The 16961-nt window shown below is 43.1% G+C and overlaps 1 protein-coding gene across 7 annotated transcripts in view; it reads left to right on the top strand.

Moving 5' to 3' along the window:
• The window catches only part of LOC124550887 (zinc finger protein 239-like), a 270087-nt gene that overhangs the window by 33296 nt on the left and 219830 nt on the right, over positions 1–16961 (top strand). For all 7 annotated transcript variants that reach the window (XM_047125660.1, XM_047125651.1, XM_047125658.1 and 4 more), the window contains exon 2: positions 5092–5154. In XM_047125660.1, the coding sequence (XP_046981616.1) occupies positions 5092–5154 (63 nt within the window). The remainder of the gene's footprint in view (positions 1–5091; positions 5155–16961) is intronic.

The following is a 16961-nucleotide window of genomic DNA, read 5'->3' as shown; positions in this document are numbered from 1 at the left end:
GCATGCTCTGTTGCCTGTGTCTATGTGCCTGTGGTTCTGTCAGTGTGATCATGTGATGTATCTGACCCCAGGAATGTGTCAATAAAGTTTCCCCTTCCTGGGACAATGAATTCACGGTGTTCTTATTTCAATTTCCAGGAGTGTATATACAGTCCCACTTGATATCTCAGAGTTTCTAAATGAACTGGTTTACTAATTCTTCCTTCTGCCCTCTAACCCACAATACCTTTTCCTTAGCATTGGCATCTGTGTTGGAGGGAAGTCCTTCAGTTTTGTTTTGGTTGAGTGTGAGGAATATTGGATCATGGTCTGCAAATCCCCCACCTACAATACTGACCGTGTACAAATCCCTATCAAAGTTAACAATGATGTTATCTATACATGCTCCATCACGTGTGGCATTTCCATTGCTACAATATAGATTGAACATTCTGAGGAGATTGAAAAAATACTTTGTGTCTTGCTCACAATCATTTCCCATTTCTATATATTGACTATTTTGCCACTATTGCAGTTCTCCATGGACCTGCCTCACTGAGTGACATTTTCAGCAGTGTCTTAATCATCTTTACTCCTGGAGCATCGACAATGACTTTCCCTTTTCCACTGACAGACCTGTCTGTATGAATTTCTGAAGACACAAGTGGTTTCTCCTACCATCTTTGCACGTTGGGCCTGTTGCCCTTCTGTTCATTTAAACTATGAAATTCCTGGGACTCATGCTCAATAGGAAACTCTCTTGGTCTTCCCATGTATCTTACCTGACAGTATGTGGCTCCTCAATGTCCTACGTGTTGTCAATGGTACCTCCTGGGGTGCCGATCGAACCACGCTCCTCAGTTTCTACCTGTTCCTTGTCAATTCGAAACTAGACTATGGGTGCTTTGTTTATGCATCTTCACACCCATCCCATTTACGCCATCTCAACACTATCCACTATCGTGGCATCTGTTCGGCCATTGGCTCTCAGTTGAGTGTCTGTATGCCGAAGCTGATGAACGACCCCTGTCCTACCGCTGTGACTTTCTCCTCAGCAGGTATGCATGCTGTTTATTTGCCATGCGTGGCCACCCATCCTATGCCTCCTTCTTTGATGATTTCTTTGTCAGTATGGGGGTCATCCTTCTTCTTCTGTTACCTCCTGAAGTCTGCTTTCGGCACTTGCTATGGCGGCTTAACTTCACACTACCTGTACCTTACCCGGTGGGTGTGAATCCTTCACAACCTTGGCTTCATGAAGCAGCCCATTCTAACCATGGCCTTCATTCTCTTCTTAAGGACACTACTCCAGCCTTGGTCTATCACCTTCAGTTTCACGACCTTTCCATGGAACTTCTTGATAATACCTTTGTCTAGACTGATGGCTCTCGGACTGACCATGGTGATCTGGTGTGCCTTCATCATTGGCACCTATGTCTTTCAATATTGGCTTCTGGCACACCACTCAGTATTTACAGCTGAGCTTTTCACCCTGTATCAGGCTACAGAGTACACCTGGCGACACAGCCTTTTCAATTACGTCTTCTGGTCAGATTCACTCAGTACCCTTCAAAGTCTACATGCGCTGTACACTGCCCATGCCTTAGTGCAGCAAGTCCAGGAAAACTGTCAACTGCTCACTCTTGGTGGAGGCAGTGTGATGTTTCTGTGGGTCCCTGGTCATGTCGGTCTGCCAGGAAATGAGGCTGCTGACGCTGCTGTCAAAGTTGCAGTCCTCGTACGTCAGCCCGTGAGCACCTATGTTCCCTCCAATGATCTGTGTTGCCGGTTGTCAGGAGGTGGTTTTCCTTTGGCATCGCCAATGGTCCTCCCTTCACAGGAATAAGCTCTGGCATATTAAGCCTCTTCCAGCAGCTTGGTCAACCTCCTCTTGGCCCTCCTGCTGGGAGGAGGTTATTTTAACTCGGTTGCATATTGGGCACTCCCTTTTTAGCCATAGTCATTTGCAAGTGGCGCTACCTCACCAATTTGTACACATTGCACTCAAGTTTTAACTGTCTGCCACTTCCTGATGGAATGCCCAATTTTTAACCATTTACTTTCCCGTTTGGGTTCGCCATCTGCATTATTGGCCATTTCAGCAAATGATGTGCGGGCTGTTGACCGTGTCTTACGGCGAAGGCCATTTAATTTTTAGTTTTGGACCTCCGTTTCTGTATGGTGCCATTTTTAGCCCTTTTTGCGCGTAGCTGTTTTTAGGTGTCTTCTATTATATCAGTTGGGACTGACATATAGTCATTTTGTAACTCCTCTCCCTCTTTGTGTTCTATAGTTTTGACTTGGGTGTGTATGACTCCAGTTGTTTTTGCACCCTAAAACAAAACAAACAAACAAACAAACCAACCAACCTCCCGCCTTCTCCTCGCACCCATGTACCCACTACATCTAATTTTAAACATTTCCCTTTTTAAATTTTCTAAACTTCCTACACAATTAAGGGATCTGACATTCCATGCACTGATCCATAGAATGCCAGTTTTGTTTCTCCTGATAATGACATCCTCCTGAGTAGTCCCCACATAGAGATCCAAATGGGGGACTATTTTACCTCTGGAATATTTTACCCAAGAGGATGCCATTATCATGTAACCATACAATAAAGCTGCACGCCATCAGGAGCAATTACATCTGTAGTTTCCCCTTGCTTTCAGCCGTTCGCAGTACCAACACAGCAAGACAGTTTTGGTTAATGTTAAGAGGCCAGATCAGTCAATCATCCAGACTGTTGCCCCTGCAACTCCTGGAAAGGCTGCTGCCCCTCTTGAGGAACCACACATTTGTCTGCCCTCTCAACAGATACCCCTCCATTGTGGTTGCACCTACGGTACGGCTATCTGTATCACTGAGGCATGCAAGCTTTCCCACCAGCGGTATGGTCCTTGGTTCATGGGGCGCAAGTCACTTATGGTGTTTCTTTACATATTCTGCTCCTTCCGTCCTTGATAGCAGCGGTTGATGTCAAAAGATTTCGATTTGCATTTGCACTTGGCAGTTTTTGCCATTCTGCCATATTTTTTGAGCTGTATTATTTACACTTCACTTTTGTAAACTGTTTCTCAATTCACCATAACAGTGTTTACTCCTGTATGTTTATTTTCGTTCACATTGTTTTGTGTTGCCAACCAAAGAAACTACTTTGTATGCGTGCATATGTGCGCAAGTTAGTGAAAAGTTCTTGTATGTTAGAGATGTGAGAGGACTGAGGTCGGGTTGACATTTACTTTTCATGGGGGGGAGGGGGGGTGGAGCGAGCATCTATTGGGGATGTACCTGGATGGTGATTATAGGGCAGAATCTGGGAGGAGATGGTAGTGATAAATGGAGCAAATGGTTATATGTGTTATTTAATGTTCTATTAAGTAGTCAGTCAGTTTAAAGAGCATGTGGTTTGCCAAGTTGGTGTGATCATTTATCAGTTGTTTCGTTTCTGTTATAGTTTTTTTCGATGCCGTAGTTGTCTTGTAAGTTGAGTAGGTGTTTCGGTTTTTTTTTTTTTTTTTTTTTTTCTTTTTTCTTTTCATGTCTGTGTGTCTGGCTGTAATTTTATATTGGTGTAAGTGTTCAGCAAAAGTTGAATAATTTGTGCCATACTTCTGTGCTATTACAGGTTGTTTGTATCTTGAGTCAAATGTCTTCCTGGATTGGCCTAAGTATTTTCTATCACATGTTTTGGATTTCAGTTGGTATATCCCTGATTTCTGATAGAGATCAGCTTTTCCTATTGTTTTTTGGATGTGTTTCTGAACTGAGTTGTTTGTTTGGTGGGCTATTTTTATGCCTTGTTTTTTTTTGAAAATATTAGATATTCTGGATGTGTATTTGTGGTTATAAAAATAGCCCACCAAACAAACAACTCAGTTCAGAAGCACATCCAAAAAACAATAGGAAAAGCTGATCTCTATCAGAAATCAGGGATATACCAACTGAAATCCAAAACATGTGATGGAAAATACTTAGGCCAAACCAAGAAGACATTTGACTCAAGATACAAACAACACAAACAACATGTAATAGCACAGAAGTATAGCACAAATTAATCAACTTTTGCTGAACACTTACACCAACATAAAATTACAGCCAGACACACAGACGTGTAAATCAGGAAAAAAAAAAAAGAAACACCTACTCACCTTACAAGAAAACTACCACATCGAAAAAAACCATAACAGAAACAAAACAACTGATAAATGATCACACCAACTTGGCAAACCACATGCTCTTTAAACTGACTGACTACTTAATAGAACATTAAATAACACACATAACCATTTGCTCCATTTATCACTACCATCTCCCAGATTCTGTCCTATAATCACCATCCAGGTACATCCCCACTACATGCCCCCCCCCCCCCCCTCCGCCTCCTCCATCCCAAAAAAGAAAAAGAAAAAGGAAAATGTCAACCCTACTCCAGTCTTCTCAAGTCTCTACCTAACATGCAAGACAATTACACACACACACACACACACACACACACACACACACACACACACACACACAAATGTAGCTTCACTGGTTGGCAGCACCTGCAACATGAACGAAAATAGACGTACAGACATAAACACTGTTACTGTGCGGAATGAGAAACAGTTTTCAAAAGTGAAGTGTAAATAACACAGTGCAATAAATACTGCAGAATGGCAAAAACTGCTAAGTGCAAATGTGAATTGATGTCTGCCACTGCTAGCAGGGAGGGAAGGAGCAGAATATACAAAGGAACACTGTAAGTAACTTGCACACCAATTTCATGAATAAAACACTGTTTTTAACATAAAAGAACCAAAAATGTGCAAACATATGTATCCAATTTACAGAATAATCATGGAAGATGCTTTATAAATAAAAGCGAAATGCGTCTGGTGTAATTCTTTTTGGCTGAATTGCAGTCAGCTCAAGATTGATAACCAATAGTAATAGATTTTAACAGCTGCTGCAGAAGATGGTCACACAAACAAACATAAAATCGTATCTGTATGAGACCAGTAAAGTCTCTGAAGTTATCATTTTATACTCTTTCTTTTTATGGTGCACAATTTAGCCTCAGGTTGTTCTTTGTAGTTTGTCTTCACTTACAGGTTTTTCTTTTTTCAGATGACGGCACCGGCAAGACATGAAAGTTTTTTCTGTGATACAACATTCATCAAACAAGAGCCAGTAAGTAATATTAATGTGAGCAGTTATGTTTATTAACATTCAGGCAGCTAGTAAAAAAATAAAAGTGGCAACAGTTTCATCAATAAAGTAAAAAGAATAAGTCTCATTAAAATGGATTATTATCCAACACAGACACATCACATTATTACAGATATAAATTATTGATTGGCACTGTCATCAACCATCTTCAGTCTTATGTTACTCAGACTTGTTTTGGCACCTATTAGCTGTCATAAGTGAGTCACTAATTTTTTGAAAATGTGGTAAAAGTGTGAGTGATTTTCTTCATTATTATTTTAGATCCAAAAGTTACAAAATGCATATCCACCCTCCTTCAGATTTGGACCCAACAAAGTGGCATGATTTACATTATATGGCTTGTCAGCATAACATGCCGTTTACCAGTTTGCTTGATTGGCGTGTTGCTTAGAGGCCATTTTCACTCCATGTTCTAAAACTTCCTACTATCTTGTTTTGTCAGTTTGCAACAACAAACTTAATTATTATTAATTTTTTTGGTTAATCCACCAATTGATTTCCTCACTCAACAAGTTTCTTCATAATTTCACACTCCAGAAATCTTTGAAAAATGGTAGTGTTGGAGCACTCTGTTTTTACAGTTTGATAGCATTAATGTACTAATAATCTTTTATTTGTAGTATACATCTTCTGTAGATGGGTGCACAAGTTACTTGTAGCTTGAACAAGCCAGTATGTACAGTATACAGGATGTAAAAAAAGTATCAAATAATTCCAGTTTTAGTATATTGAGTGAACCAAGAAAATGAGTCCAGTAAATGTGGGTTCAGAAAAACTTGATTACTAAGCTAATCATCTTGTGACTGCCGCATTTCCTATTTTTTCTGTGCTTGCTAAGAAAATTTGAGAGGAATTCTGCCTTATGAAAAACACGTTTGTAGCTTTGTTTCCACCCAAACATGTTTCAGTAATTTTTGTGCTATCTTCAGTAAGTTTGTTTGTTTTCTTTCTCACATGGAGCTATTACATGTTTATGCTAGTAGCTTTAAGTCTGCTGTGCAGTCTACAGCTTGTCATAGTTCTTTTAAGCTATGCTGTTTTTATTTCTTTTTGTTCAAATAACAAGTTTATTTAGTTTATTTTTGTAGTTACAGAAACCAGAATTCCTCTCAAATACTTCATGAGATCAGAAAATTTGTTCTTAAGAGGGGCTCAGTGTGATGGGCATTCATGACACTGCATCCCTTGCCCTTCGGAATTGGGAATCACACTTCCTTTGAAGTTGACCCTTTCATTGTACATGCTGGCATACAATGAAGACAGTATCCTGTGGTGTATGCATAATGTTGAACGGAGCAATGTAGACCAATTTCTGTAATAATCAGAAGCCTGGGAGATTGTGGTCTGGGTAATGAGGAGGGGCCTCTGTGACCATTACAGTACTCCTAAATGTGTGCCCCAGATGTTCACACACACTGATGCAAAAATGTGCTGGTGTGTCATCGTGTGTAAACATTATCTGTAATAAGACACAAATTAATTACAGAAATTGGGTGGGAGTGGGCATTGATGCAAATCAGTGGGAAATGTTGAAAATTTGTGCCAGACTGGGATTGAAGCCTGGGTCTCCTGCTTACTAGGCAGTTGCTCTGACCACTAAACCATCAGGACACAGTGACCATCGCAGCTGCATGGGCTACCCTAGTGTGCCTCCTGTTGACCCAGATTCTCAGTTTGTCCATGCAGTATGAATGTAGTGCACCTCACAGATTATCCTTATTACTCACGGCGTTACCTTATGGGAATTGGAAAAATGCTGCCAATAATGGTGGGATGATGGGCAAGGGGCTCCACATTCATAGTGTGTTCTTTCTGTCATGTCTGAAAGAACAGGCACCACATATATATTATCTGTAGTCTTTGTCAAGATAGCACATACTCGAGCTTTGTAGGAGAGTATGTCACTGAGAATATAAGCCTGAATTAATCTCGGTGGTAGCATGCATGGCCCTGTTATGCCCAAGGATAATATCTGCAGTGGACATTAAAAATTTGTCCAAGTTATACCTTGGCAACTCCTGGGAGCCACACCGCATATGTCAATGACCAGTGGACTGCCAGCTGGGGTGAAATGCAGAGCAAATTGGGGCAAATGTGGAAGCTATTGTAGCACCAGGGAACAGCTGGGTGCCCCAAGTCTGAAAGTGAAGCATAATGTCATCGTGGTAGCTGAGACACCATCATATTAGGGGTAAAGCAGGAAGTCCTAGGTACTGCACAACATTACGTATCCAGGTGCCAAATCAGCAGGAAAGAACCTCTGGAAGGTGAAGTTGCAAAAGTCTGAGGCCAGTAGGAGAAATGACAATGAGGGAAAACCATGACACGTGATGTCATTGCCATTCCCAACACTGCAGAGTGCATAGAAACTGCCAACCATAAATACCCCACTTATTTCAACAAATGTTTGCCTGACTGCAGATTGCTGACTTCTCAGTGCATGGTCCAAACTTATTACCTGTGCAGTAGTAGACTTCCATTGATTACACATGGAGGAAGACAGATAAGTAAAATGTATGGAACCATTTACATTTGTAGGCACAAGCAGCACAACAGCAGTGAGCACTGGAGTGAAGTAATCTGTGTAAGCAGAGAGACAATGTGATAGATTATTTACTATACAATAATACATACTAAGACAACAGAAACCACAGTACAACTCAACATGGGCCATTCAACTGACTGCAGACTACTTAATGCTCAGGATAAGGGGTCTCTGTAGAACTATGGTAAAGAAAGGCATTTAAAAAACTCGGTTGCTGCTATGGAAGGAGGACCAAGTAATGACTGTGCTCTTTCCACAACCAACCATCTTTCAGCACTTGTATGAACATGTGTTCATATCTCAGAAAGAGTGCTTTTATCAGACCCATGTTGATAGGTATTGTTTTCCGTGTTTTGAAGAGCACTACCATTTCTCAATATACCTGACACTTTTGTAATTGCCTGTAAATATCAGTATGCGGATACCATACAATGATAACAGTGGAGTAGCAGTAATAAACTGTACAATGATTGTTGTATTCACCATTATTTTTCATTTAGTGATGTACTCGTAGATTAAAATATATATTGACACATGGGGATATTAGTGTGTATGGCAGTGTTAACTTCAAGATTACATAATGAAGCAGTTGGCAGCAATTTCAATGTAGATAGCAGGATGTAGGGAACAGTGCATAGGCAACTTGACAAACTGGCAGAGGGTATAGCAAAGTGGATACGTAATTAAGACAAATATCTCAGTTGCCATGGTGTGGTATTGGAAAATAGTCAGTATTATACGCTAATGGAAAAAAATTCCCAACACCAAGAAATAGTTAATGTAGAATAATGAGTTTAAATAGATATCGCTTGCATTTGGAAGAATTACAGCGCCTGGTTCAGGAGAACCCATTCTGCATTTGCTTGCAAGAAATGCATCATAGTCACTAACACACCTGCATTACAGGGTTACCACTTACACAGAAAGTATGATGCTACTGGAGACAGGGCTAAAGGTGGAGTGGCTGTTTTCATTGATGACAGATGCCACTCCTGTCCTGTCCATCTTACCATGACCATACAAGCAATTGCAGTGAAAGTTCTCACACCCTTTACGATCTCAGTGCGTTCTTTGTACCTTCCACCTGATGATGCTTTAGATGCATCTGCTCGACCTCCAGTTTGCAGACCTATGAAGGAAGAAGTGCATGAACGTAATTTGGCAAATGAGCTTTCCTTGCGCATTTATTCCACACATCTCCCTCCTCCATCTTGTTACACTCCAGGGACACAATTTATTCCGTAATACGCCTCTAATGCACTTAGATATCATACACACATTTAATATTTGTTTTTATCCCAGTTCTTTTTAAGATTTACATTAATTTTATACCATCAGATTAATACAGGTGACTCAGAAAGGACTTTACAACTTTGGAATCATATATAAATTCATTGAGATAACTTACAGAATCGGTAGATGTGTCATTTTGCAGCAAACTACCTCTAGTTTCACATAAGTGTGAAGTGTCATTTTGGTTTGATGTGACTGCCTCTTGTGATGTGGCAAACATCCCACCAATAATCAATTTCTTACCATGTCTGTTGTAATAAACTGGGTGTAACTTGTGCAGTGGCAGCGTAGATTCGATTTTTCAGGTTGGCTACATTGTTTGGTGGGAGAGGAACACACACATGGCCTTTAATGAAACCCCAGAGAAAGAAATCCAGTGATGTCTGGGGACCAAGGTTGCCATGCGAATGGCCCTTCACAGCCAATCCACTGAACTGGGAAGCGATTATCGAGGAAACCTCAAACTTCTGTGAGGAAATGAGGTGGTCCACCATCTTCCTGGTAATAAACCATCCAAACTCGGTCATATTCATTGATCTGAGGAATTAAAAAGTTTCCAAGTATATCCACACATACAATACTGGTAACAGTTTTCTCCATGAGGAAGAAAGGTTCATACACTTTCAATTTACTGAGGGCACAAAACACATTTGGGGCTGTCACAAATATGTTCCAGGATTACATTTGGATTTTTGCTGCCTCCGTATTCTGCAGTTGTGGGTGTTCACCATGCCACTGATATAAAATATTGACTCATCGTTGAAGATTATTGTGTTCATCTGCGTTTCATCGTCCTCTGCCGATGTAACATTTCCACACAGAATTCCCCTCGAGCAACTTTATCTGCATCGCTAATATGCTGAGCCATTGTGATTCTGTACAGTTTAAAGTGTAAACATCCATGTATTATTCCTCACCAAACAGTCTTTCATGGATGTCAGTCTTGCAAGATGCATCTCGTGTTGTTTTTTGTGGAATGTGAACGGGGCTCTCCAATTATCAATACGCAGGCAACCTCATGATTTATCATGTCACTGTGAACAACCCATCTCAACAAAGTTCTTGTGCCAAGAATAAATAGTAGGCCTGATTGGAGATTATTTAGCGAATTTGGTGCAAAATTTACACTGGACAGTTGTTGCAAAGGTCTCTTTGTGAAACCAACCCGCACACACAGCAAGCACCCTCTACACCAGTGAAAGTAGCAAATTTAATTGTGCAAACTATGCTGGTGCTCCTTGTGGTGGAATGGGGTACTGATACACTATGTAAATCAAACTTGAGGTTGTTTGCTACAAAATGACACATATACTGATTCTGTAAGTGATCTCAATAAATTTCTTTATAATTCCAAGGTTGTAAAGTCCATTTTCACTCGCCCTGTATTTTTTATAATACATGATTTTTCATTCCCCTGACAGCAGTAACTATTAGTCCTACAGAAGAAATGAATAAATCCTTTTTGTCAGAAATTTAATGTAATTTAAATTAATTTTGTGCTGGAAAACATTTTCACTAGAAGCCCAAATTTTGACTTATTTGATAAAAACATAAAAAAGTGACCTTTAAACCCATCCCTCCCCGAACACTCACACCCACATGTCAGGGTTTTTAGTATGTTGTTGAGGATGTTCCCTCCTAGTTCTATACAAACACTTGTAACTACACGATTTTTTTCTCCTAATTAACCTTTTTGATCTTCGTGGTACAAAGGAAGCTCACAGGTCCAGTCGCAGTGTGCACAAAAAAGAGGCAGTCTGGTGATTTATCCTCACAAGCCTTTAAAAATGAACTGGAATGACAGAAGTGAAGGATAAGAATATTCAATATCGCATAATGTCACATAATTGATGGATACCACAGATTTGCAATGGAACACCATGATAACACAATCCAGACAGAAACAATTTAAAGATTTAGTTGATGATGAAAGAACCAAAAAATACAGTTATTGTCAAATGGGATTCATTGTTCTGTTCATCTAGAATTTGATGGCATGGAATAGTAACTTTTCTGAAGTTACATGCAATATTCCACTGTCAGTTGTGACTGCTTTTGATGGAATTGAACAAAGAGTGTGGAGACTTTATATATTACTCCAAAGTAAATTGATTTAGCCAAGGGGGATGCTTGGTATCATTTTTTTAAATTTAAAACCCACTGTTGCTGAATTTATGAAGAAAAATCGAGAGTAGAAATGAAAATTAGAACGTCCTGAATGGATTGTAGAGCTTGCATTTTAAGTGCACTTTACTGCACACGGCGTGCAGTAAGGCATTGTAATGTGTGAAACAACAAATTTCTGATTTGATGCTGATGCATTTGGAAAAAGATCACATTGTGGATTGGACAAATTCTGAGAAATACAGTGTACATTTTCCTAGGATATTGCATTAAATAAAATGGAAAGTTTGAAAAATTACTTGCAGCCTTGAAAGAAGTACAATAATTTTCTAAACTTTTTGAGGACACTGCTAATCTTACTCTGTTTTGGGAACATTTGCCATTTCAATTGAAAGCTCCCCTGTGCATGTACAGATGGAACTCATTGGTCTCCAGTCTAATTCCCATTTATAAAACATTCCTTTACATTAAAACTGTCCAGGTCTATGTTTTCCTTGCTGCTTGTGCAGGTCCGTGGGTTAGAATAGGCCTGAGGTATTCCTGCCTGTCATAAGAGGCAATTAAAAGGAGTCTCACATGTTTTGGCCTTTATCTGAGGGTCCCCTGTAGGGTTTGACCTCCATTTTTCAAAATTTTCCCAAAGAGTGAGCTAATTGGGGTAGGGGCCTTACATGATGCATAATGTCCATGATGAGCTGAGACCTTTCACATTCTTCGTCAACATGGATCTGCACTTCTGCTCATTCTCCAGCTGCTGAGTGAAGTCACTCTCCTGGATGCATTTTCCTCCATCCTCTGTGCAGTATCGCTTTCTGTGCTGTTGACAATAATTGACTTATTAGCTCGTTAGCACCTGATATCCATCACAGTAGCCAGTCTTTTGAGGTGGGGCCGCCATGTACCCTGTTGGTTGTAACCCCCTGACCACACAGGGATTCGTCTGCTGATGCCTGCCCAGTTAACTCCCCATGTGTGCCAAAGAGTAGATGCCAGTCACCCTGGGGCATTGGGACTCCTGGCAATGGCCGTCCTGCCAGGTGGCCTTTGCTGCAGCTGGGTGGTGCCCATGGGGAGGGCACCTAGTCAGAGTTGGTGGCATCAGAGCAGATGACACGCCATGAAGCATAGTATGTCATCTCTTGCTGGTGGTCAAACACCAGCACTCTCTAAGCAATCAAGATCTAACTTCAATGCTAAGAAATACGACCCCAAATCATTCCCTCCCCTGGCCACACCATGGTAGGAATGCCTGGTTAAGGATGGCAGCGAAGCTTATTTACCCAGGTACCTCGAATGTATGAGAGTTGATGGGGAATCTTTCTTGTCAATGAAACCTCAGTTTTTTGTGGAGCATTTAGAGGACAAGTTTGGGGAGGTGGTGGGTGTGTTCAAAATGCGGTCAATGTTGGTCTTGATCAAAACAGTGTCCTCTGCCCAGTCACAGGCACTACTCGCCTGTGACAAGCTGGGGAATGTTTCTGTTCCATCATGCCCCATAAGAGCTTAAATATGGTCCAGGGTATCATATTTCACAGGGACCTTCTTTTGCAGTCTGACGATGAGCTGCGCACCAGTTTAGAGTGGCAAAGTGTCCATTTCATCCGGCGCGTCCACTAGGGTCCGAGGGATGATCAGGTTGTCACCAGTGCCTTCATCTTGGCCTTCCAGGGTGACACATTACCTGAGAAGGTCAAGGTAATGGTCTACCGTACTGACATAAAGCCATATATCCCACCCCCGATGTGGTGCTTTAAGTGCTGGAAGTTCAGCCATATCTCTTCCCACTGTACTTACAACATCCCCTTTTGGAATTGTGGACGTTCTTCGCATCCCAATACTCCCTGTGCCCCACCTCCTGTCTGTGTCAACTGCAGAGAGCCTTGCTCGCCAGACTGCAGGATTCTCCAGAAAGAAAGAAAAATAATGGAATACAAGACTGTGGACCGACTGACCTACACTTAGGCCAAGAGAAAATATGAGAGGCTTCATCCAGTGCATATGACGTCAACCTATGCCACCGCTACGACAACGGTTCTACCATCTCCCGTTCCACCGCGTACAGTTGTCTCTCAGAGCTGTCAGACTCCACCTGTCCCCTTGGTGGTGGTGGTGGTGGTGGTGGTGGTGGTGGTGGCGGTGGCGGCACTTCCCTTCCTGTTGCTCCTGTGCAATCTGCTTCAGGAGAAACACCCTCCCCCCCCCCCCTCCCAAACCATTGGTGATGTCAGTTCCCACTTCTCAACCAGAGAAGTGTAAGTCTTCTTTGGCTCCTCTCACCATGAAGGGAACTCTTGGGTCCCTCCCTTCCCAGGTTCCTACCAGTGGTAAAGCTGACACCTGCCAGTGGCTGAAGCATCCACAGGTAGCTGGTTGTAGGGCTTCACGGTCCTCCTCAGTCTCTGAGACTGGCTCAGTGCAGCCCTTCCAGCCGCACAAACCTAAGGAGCAGTGAGAGAAACCTAAAAAGGAAAGGACCCCCAAGAACCATGGCACTGCTGTGGCACCCACACCACCACTACCTACAATCTCTGTGTCTGAGGATGAAGTGGAGATTCTGGTGTCCACTGAGGACCTAGGTCTCGCTGGGCCCTCAGACACAATGGATGTCGATCGCACAAGTGCCGGCCGTGGTGGTCTCGCGGTTAAGGCGCTCAGTCCGAAACCACACGACTGCTACGGTCGCAGGTTCGAATCCTGCCTCGGGCATGGATGTGTGTGATTCCTTAGGTTAGTTTGGTTTAAGTAGTTCTAAGTTCTAGGGGACTGATGACCACAGAAGTTAAGTCCCATAATGCTCAGAGCCATTTTTTTTGATCGCACAAGTACTCATCTGGTGATAGCAGGTGACCCTGAAGCGTAGACTGCCTCATTGAGTGTTTCATGCCTTCACATGATCACGTAATCCTCCAGTGGAATTGCAGCAGGTTTTTTCCACCACCTGACTGAGCTATGGCAACTGTTAAGCTTTACAAGACCTGGTTTCTGGCAATGTGGACCCCTGCCCTCCGCGGCTATGAGATACTACAGGAACTGTAGTAACTGTAATAGTGTCAGGAGTAGTTTGCATCTATGCCCTGAACTCAGTATGTAGTGAACCTATGCCCCTTCAAACCCCTCTTGAAGCTGTGGCTGTTAGGATAAGGACCACACAGGAAATAACTGTCTGCAATGTGGATCTTCCTCCAGATGGTGCTGTACCCCTAAACCTTTCCTACTTCTGGGAGATTTTAATGTGCATAATCCCTTGTGGGGTGGTGCCATGCTTACTGGCCAAGGTAGAAAGGTCGAAAATTTACTGCCACAACTTGACCTCTGCCTCTTAAAAACAGGTGTCCCCACACATTTCAGTATGGCACATGGCATATATTCAGCCATTGATCTCTCAGTTTGCAGCTCTGGCCTTCTCCCATCAGTTCACTGGAGAGCACGGGATGACCTGTGTGGTAGTGACCACTTCCCCATCTTCCTGTCACTCCCTGGCATTGTGCCCATGGACACCTACCCAGATCAGCTTTAAACAAGGCAGGCTGGGAAGCCATCATCTCTGCTGTCACCACTGAATCTCCCCCACATGGTGCAGTCGATGTTGTCAATCAGCAGCTCAGCGACATAAGTGGCACCCTTCGCTAGAGCACCTAATAGCCTAAGATCAGCTCCATGCCCACATTTGCCAGCTTATAAAATGATGGAAACAGGAGTGTTGGGAGAGGTACGTGTCGACCATTGGGTGCCGTACGTCACCTTCCCAAGTCTGGATGAAGATCAGACATCTTTTTGGGTACCAGAACCCAACAGGTATCCCTGGCATTAATATTAATAGCATGTTATCTACTGATGCAAACACGATTGCTGAGTACTTTGCTGAGCACTATGCTCGAGCCTCTGCATCAGAGGACTACCACCCAGCCTTTTGCACCCTCAAACAGTGGATCCAAAGGAAAGTCCTCTCATTCACTATATGCCGTAGTGAACCCTATAATACCCCATTTACAGAGAGGGAGCTCCTCAATGCCCTTGCACATTGCCCTGACACAGCTCCTGGGCCAGATCAGATCCACAGTCAGATGACTAAACATCTGTCATCTGACTACAAGCAACATATCATCATCATCTTCAACTGGATCTGGTGTGATGTCGTCTTTCCATCGCAATGGCTGGAGAGCACCATCATTCTGGTGTTCAAACCCAGTCAAAACCCGCTTGATGTGGATAGTACCAGCCCATCAGCCTCGCCAACATTCTTTGTAAACTGCTGGTATGGTGTATTGGCAGTTGGGTTGGGTCCTGGAGTCACGTGGCTCATTGGCTCCATGTCAGGGCAGCTTCCATCAGGGTTGCTCTACCACTGATAATCTCGTGTCCCTAGAGTCTGCCATCCGAACAGCCTTTTCCAGATGCCAACATCTGGTTGCTGTCATTTTTGACTTATGTAAAGCATATGACATGACCTGGTGACATTATATCATTGCCACATTGTAAGAGTAAGATTTCCGGGGCCTGCTCCCGATTTTTATCCAAAACTTCCTGTTGCTTCATACTTCCTATGTCCAAGTCAGTGCCTCCCATAAGTACCCCCCCCCCCCCCCCTCACCCCCCTCACCCCATATTCAGGAGAATGGCGTTCTGCAGGGCTCCATATTGAGTGTCTCTATTTTTCGTTGCTGTTAATGGTCTAGCAGCAGCTGTAGGCCCGTCTCTCTCACCTTCTCTGTATGCAGATGACTTCTGCATTTCATACTGCTCCTCCAGTACTGGTGTCACTGAGCAGTGCCTACAGGGTGCCGTTGACAAGGTGCAGTCATGGGCTCTAGCCCATGGCTTCCAGTTTTCAGCCTCAAAGTTGTGTGTCATGCATTTCTGTCGGTGTCGCACCATTCGTACTGAACCAGAACTTTACCCGAATGATGATCCACTCACTGAGGTGTAGACATATCGATTCTTAGGAATGATTTTTGACAGCTGATTGACTTGGCTACCACACTTTCATAAGCTTAAGCAGAACTGCTGGCAGCACCTCAATGTCCTCCGCCGTCTGAGCAACACCAACTGGGGTGCAGATTGCTCTATGTTGCTGCAGCTCTACAGAGCCCTTGTTCAATCCTGCCTTGACTATGGGAGTCTGGTTTATGGTTTGGCAGTGCCCTCAACATTGCATTTACTTGACCCAGTGCACGACTGTGGCGTTCGCCCAGTGACAGGAGCTTTTAGAACGAGTCTGGTGACCAGTGTCCTGGAGGATCCTTGAGTCCCTCCATTGAAGGTTAGGCATGCCCAGCTACTTGCCGCTTATGTTGCACACATTCATAGTTCTTCTGTGCATCCGAATTACTGTCTCCTTTTCCCAACCGCAGCAGTTCATCTCCCGCATTGGCGGCCCAGGTCAGGGCTTATGATTGCAGTTCATGTCTGGTCCCTTCTGTCTGAAGTGGAATCCTTCCTGATACCACCTCTCATCGAGGTCCATTCATGTACTCCTCCATGGTGTACACCTAGACCACAGATTGCTCTAGACCTTTCACATGGTCCTAAGGACTCTGTTAACCCCGAGGCTCTCCACTATCACTTCCTCTAGATTCTCGACATGTACCATGGCCGTGAAGTCGTTTACACAGACGGCTCGATGGCTTATGGTCACGTAGGGTTTGCATATGTTCATGTAGGCCATATTGAATAGCACTCCTTGCCAGATGGCTTCAGTGTTTTCACTGCAGAGCTGGTGGCCATATCTTGTGCTCTTGGGCACGTCCACTCATGCCCTGGTGAATCATTTCTCTTGTGTACTGACTCTTTGAGCAGCCTACAAGCT

Source organism: Schistocerca americana, chromosome 9 (assembly GCF_021461395.2).
Source record: "Schistocerca americana isolate TAMUIC-IGC-003095 chromosome 9, iqSchAmer2.1, whole genome shotgun sequence".
Taxonomy (NCBI): domain Eukaryota; kingdom Metazoa; phylum Arthropoda; class Insecta; order Orthoptera; family Acrididae; genus Schistocerca; species Schistocerca americana.
The sequence above is the reverse complement of the archived record's forward strand: the minus strand, read 5'-3'. Positions and strand labels throughout refer to the sequence as shown.